Source organism: Protomyctophum bolini, assembly GCF_963924005.1.
Source record: "Protomyctophum bolini genome assembly, chromosome: 4".
Lineage (NCBI taxonomy): Eukaryota > Metazoa > Chordata > Actinopteri > Myctophiformes > Myctophidae > Protomyctophum > Protomyctophum bolini.
In genome coordinates this window covers 40,959,477-40,964,700 of record NC_137865.1, presented here as the reverse complement: position 1 = coordinate 40,964,700, position 5,224 = coordinate 40,959,477, and the positions used below count along the sequence as shown (strand labels likewise).

Sequence of the window (5,224 nt, the reverse complement as noted above, 5' to 3'; positions counted from 1 at the left end):
AAGGGAGACATCGAGGAAGGAACATATGGAATGTCAAATCGGGTTATGGACATATATATACTGTACATATGGAGATCTAAGGGTTTGAGGTTGGAGAGGTCAGATGTAGAGTTGCTGGCCAATATTGATGACATCAGGTATCACCATATATGGGCTTAATTGCGACAGCAGATCACATTTACTATGACATCACCCCTGATGATGTCACGTGATGTCACGAGACCTGGGCAGTGTGGGCAATGGGCACCATATATGGGAGTTTTCCCATGTATGGGGATTTTGAGTGAAAAATGTACGATTTCATAGTAAATGCGACATGCGGTCGCAACAAAACAAGGTCTGCTAAATGGATTTATCCAAGATAACCTATGGCTAATTGTTTCCATTGAGGTCCTTTTGTATTCATTAAAGATGCATGTCATAAGCAGAAATGTTAAAACATGCTACAAACGTTTCAAAATTAGATAAAACACACATGGTATAATACGTACTGTTGTTAGTAGTGTGGTTGTTGTTGAGGATTGTCATTTCGATAATACTTAACTTTCAACCATATCTTTGTATAATTGGTCCTCACTACTCACATTATAAGATTTCTCATAGAGTACACAAACCCCTTTGCATGACATGAACAAAATTACAATATTATAATGTACTTATGCTAAAAACAAATCACACCTGTGTGAAGTGAGGGGCGCTAAAGTCTAGAGTAAAAATAATTTAATTGCACCTTTATGCTCAACAGTCTTTAACAATTTTATGTTACAAACGCATCCCTAGACCAAAAAGGGTTTTGTAACAGCAAGAATACACACAATGTTTAGTCATCTTTAGGGTGGTTGTGTTCCATTTGATATCCTTCTATCACAGCAGCTCACGAATGTTGCTGCTGTGTTGGTCTAACAGCATACTGTTCTTTCCTAATAATTTCTCTGAAAACGATTGACTCAGTGATTGAAAAATAGTACAAAAATAACAGTTCATTCACACACAGTATGTTAAGTTTACTTACAATTAATCAACAAATGAGCTTGTGTTATTAATCCAGGATAAGCATGCTCATATACATGACATGTGTTAAAAACACAGTTTAGCCTTCTTAATAAACAATTGCTTAATATTACACTCGGATCCAATTGCCGTCTTGCACACGATCATCATCTGTGTATAAAATGATGGTTCACGTTTTAGCGTTTTAGACATAGCCTACACACAGCAGGAGAGACATAGCCTATACACACATAGAGTTTCTCTCCAGTGTGAATTCTCTGGTGTCCTTTAAGGCTCTCCATTAGAGAGAAGTGTTGTCCACACTGATCACATCCATAGGGTTTCTCTCCAGTGTGAATTCTCTGGTGACGTTTAAGGCTTGACATTAGAGAGAAGTGATGTCCACACTGATCACATCCATAGGGTTTCTCTCCAGTGTGAATTCTCTGGTGGCTTTTAAGGCTGGACAATACAGCGAAGTGTTGTCCACACTGATCACATCCATAGGTTTTCTCTCCAGTGTGAATTATCTGGTGGTTTTTAAGGCTGGACAATACAGCGAAGTGTTGTCCACACTGATCACATCCATAGGGTTTCTCTCGAGTGTGAATTATCTGGTGTTTTTTAAGGTGATTCATTTGAGAGAAGTGTTGTCCACACTGATCACATCCATAGGGTTTCTCTCCAGTGTGAATTCTCTGGTGGGTTTTAAGGTGTGGCATTTGAGAGAAGTGTTGTCCACACTGATCACATCCATAGGGTTTCTCTCCAGTGTGAATTCTCTGGTGTATTTTAAGGTGTGCCATTTGAGAGAAGTGTTGTCCACACTGATCACATCTATAAGGTTTCTCTCCAGTGTGAATTCTCTGGTGTATTTTAAGTTTGGACATTATAGGGAAGCGTTTACCACACTGATCACATCCATAGGGTTTCTCTCCAGTGTGAATTCTCTGGTGTCCTTTAAGGCTCTCCATTAGAGAGAAGTGTTGTCCACACTGATCACATCCATAGGGTTTCTCTCCAGTGTGAATTCTCTGGTGGCTTTTAAGGCTGGACAATACAGGGAAGTGTTGTCCACACTGATCACATCCATAGGGTTTCTCTCCAGTGTGAATTCTCTGGTGTATTTTAAGGTGTGCCATTTGAGAGAAGTGTTGTCCACACTGATCACATCTATAAGGTTTCTCTCCAGTGTGAATTCTCTGGTGTATTTTAAGTTTGGACATTATAGGGAAGCGTTTACCACACTGATCACATCCATAGGGTTTCTCTCCAGTGTGAATTATCTGGTGTATTTTAAGTTTGGACATTATAGGGAAGCGTTTACCACACTGATCACATCCATAGGGTTTCTCTCCAGTGTGAATTCTCTGGTGGCTTTTAAGTTTGGACATTGTAGGGAAGCGTTTACCACACTGATCACAGCAGTGGCATTTTTGTTCATTCACCTCTGGTAGAACAGGGAAGCCAGACTGATGATGCAATACTGAATTGGAAACAAATACAAAGGAAATATTGTTTAGTAGAGGTACTCTAAAATCACATTTAAAATTAAAAGTTTTACCAGCCATTTATAATTTGATTGTACAACAGATTAACAGTTATTGTCTTTCCCCCCTTTGGACTATATCTAACAATAGACTTTTTTAGAAAGAGACAAAAATAAAGGTCTTCCTCTCAATGCTAATATTAAGACAAAGTGGCCCGCGGGGAACAGGTCTCCACCAAGATAATAGCGTTTGTGATGTTAGCATTTGTACAAAATGTGTAGGAGTAGGCTAATATAAACATGTTTTTATTTAAAACGACTCAATGTGGTCAATTGTAATGTTGTTTGCAGGTCATTCCATGTATTAGAGCCACAGAAGCTAAAAGTTACCACGCTACCAAGTTCAGAGTTAACTTTTGGTATACCTTGAATTTGGGGAAATTACTTGACCGGTTAGGGTTCAGAGATACAATGGTGAGTACCATAGCTATCACCCGTAATAAATCGAATCGATGAGTGATAAACAGAGTCTAGGAGTGGATGCTGCTGCATGTCTATAGATTATACAGATGCGTGTTGATCACACGACTATAGTGTATACCGATTTGCGTGATATATGGATAAAATATGTATGACTTATGTACAGAAATGTTTTGACAAAATCGGCCTCATGGCGGCGCTATAACCGGCAGATGTGGCATATCTTCCTCAGCCTAGTGGGAATGTGTGTGCATAATATCATGCAAATCGCACGCTGTGTTAATGATTTGAGGCATTTAGTTGTAAATGGACAAATGGGATAAAATCTGTACAAGTAACATAAATAAATGTGTTTTGCAAAAAATGGCATCATGGTGGCGCTATAACAGGAAATCGTGGAAAAAGTGGGGCAGAGGTTCGTCGTTGACATCCAGGAAGTGTGTGTGCACAGTTTGGCATCAGGTGGGCCAACGGTGGGGGAGATTAGCTGTACACAGACGGACGGAAGGATCAAGACAGACAGACGGAGGGCAAAACTCTGCCCATGCCTTCAGCCGGGTGGAGACAATAAAAATGAATAGAAAACATCCTTATGACATACTGTACCCATATTGACACTGTACTGTAAGTAATTTACAGAGGTCTGGGTGGTCATTGGGTTTAGATTAAAAAAGATAATCCTTATATGACATGCTGTATATCCATATAGACACTGTAAGTACTTACAGAGGTCTTGAGGATCATCCTGTTGCACAGAATTGTTCCCAGTGGGTTTGAGAGAGTTCATCTTCACCTGAAGCCCGGAGTCTGCACAGTCAGATGTGATCAGAAATGATTGATATCCTGGAGGAGTTGTGGAGAACTGTCACTGCACCATGCGTTAAATTATCCTACCGCCACTTGAGGTTGAGGAGTGCACCAGATCTCACGCGTCATTAATCCAAATTGAATGTGTGTGGCACTGTGTGCGTAATGTGTGGAGCGGAGCGTGGCTCATCAGTTTCTGTTCTCTGGTTGTGGAACACAGCGTTCCTCTACAGTCTACATAGAGCCTTTTTATTGTGCAACAGCAGCTAGGCAGGCAGCGTTTGGTTTCCTGTCTGTTCTTGCATCACGACCGCTTGACACCATGAAGGGAAATGCTTCTTAAAGTGACAGATAGCGACAGATAGAGACACTGCAGCTGCATAGTGAGGTAGATTAGGGCCATATTTTAGAGAAATGTGGACACGGCTGACAAAAGTGCGACTTTTTTTCCACATGCTCTCCATCACCAGACTGCTGGGCGAGTGCTGGCGCTTTCTCATGGGGGCTCAGATCAACATATCACCCCCCAGATGAATGTGTTGCGACTGGCCATGACCAACCTTGGGTCGTCTGGAAAACCTTGAACTGTCTGTGGGTCGGCGAAGGACGCTGCAAGAAGGCATCCATGAAAACACGTAAACTAACATTTTCTGAACAACGGACCACATCATGAGATGTATCTCTGCTCCACAATGTACTGGAGATGACCTGGCCGAACCAAATGCCGCTGTACTCGCCTGCGCCAACCACTGGAAAGACGTGATATAGACTAAGATGGACAGACACGAAGAAGAAGATCAAGATATGGAATGAATTCTGTACTGGCCATATATGGAGCGTGTCTTGAGTGCACGGGGTTTGATGAGGTCAGATCAACAGGAGTGTCTGGCCGGCTCCATATATGCAGATGTAGGATGTTCCATCTCCATGTATGGTTATCCAGGGTTAGATGAGGTCAGTGTCATGAACTTCATAAGATGGCCATATATGATGGTGCAGAGGCCCCCCTCCCCCTCCCACATGCTGGCTTGTTGCACATCCTCTGCCAGTTAGTTCCACAGGAAGTATTGGGAGGCTTCACTTCCACATGAGGTTTCACTTGTGTCGTAATGTGAAATGTGACACAATTTTTTTCATAACACTTTCAAACCTGGCGTGCCATTGTCGATTGACTGAATACTTTATTTACAGTTTGCCTAAAATAAGTACCGGGAAGGGAAGTACCGACAGAGGCGAATACTTTCTTATAAGACAACCTATGGCGTGTTTTCCATTGGGGTCCTTGACTCCTTTTGTATTGTACTCAATTCAAGATGCATGCATGTCTCGAGACTCATTATATAGGCAGAAATGTTAAAAAAGGCTCCAAACTTTTCAAAATTAGATAAAACACACATGATATAATAAGTAGATTATAAGTACTGTTGTTGTATCAGTCATGAGAAACAAGTAAGACGC

General features: G+C 41.3%; 1 protein-coding gene across 1 annotated transcript; it reads right to left on the bottom strand.

Moving 5' to 3' along the window:
• Positions 1–1,120: 1,120 nt before the first annotated feature.
• Positions 1,121–3,939, bottom strand: LOC308314590 (uncharacterized protein; the record flags this gene model as incomplete). The annotated part of the gene is made up of 3 exons (XM_080762220.1): positions 3,686–3,939; positions 1,322–2,476; positions 1,121–1,161 (listed from the first exon to the last, which is right to left on the bottom strand). The coding sequence occupies exons 1-3, from the start codon at positions 3,744–3,746 to the stop codon at positions 1,121–1,123; spliced, it is 1,257 nt and encodes a 418-aa protein (XP_080618346.1). The 5' UTR covers positions 3,747–3,939.
• Between the last annotated feature and the right edge of the window lie 1,285 nt (positions 3,940–5,224).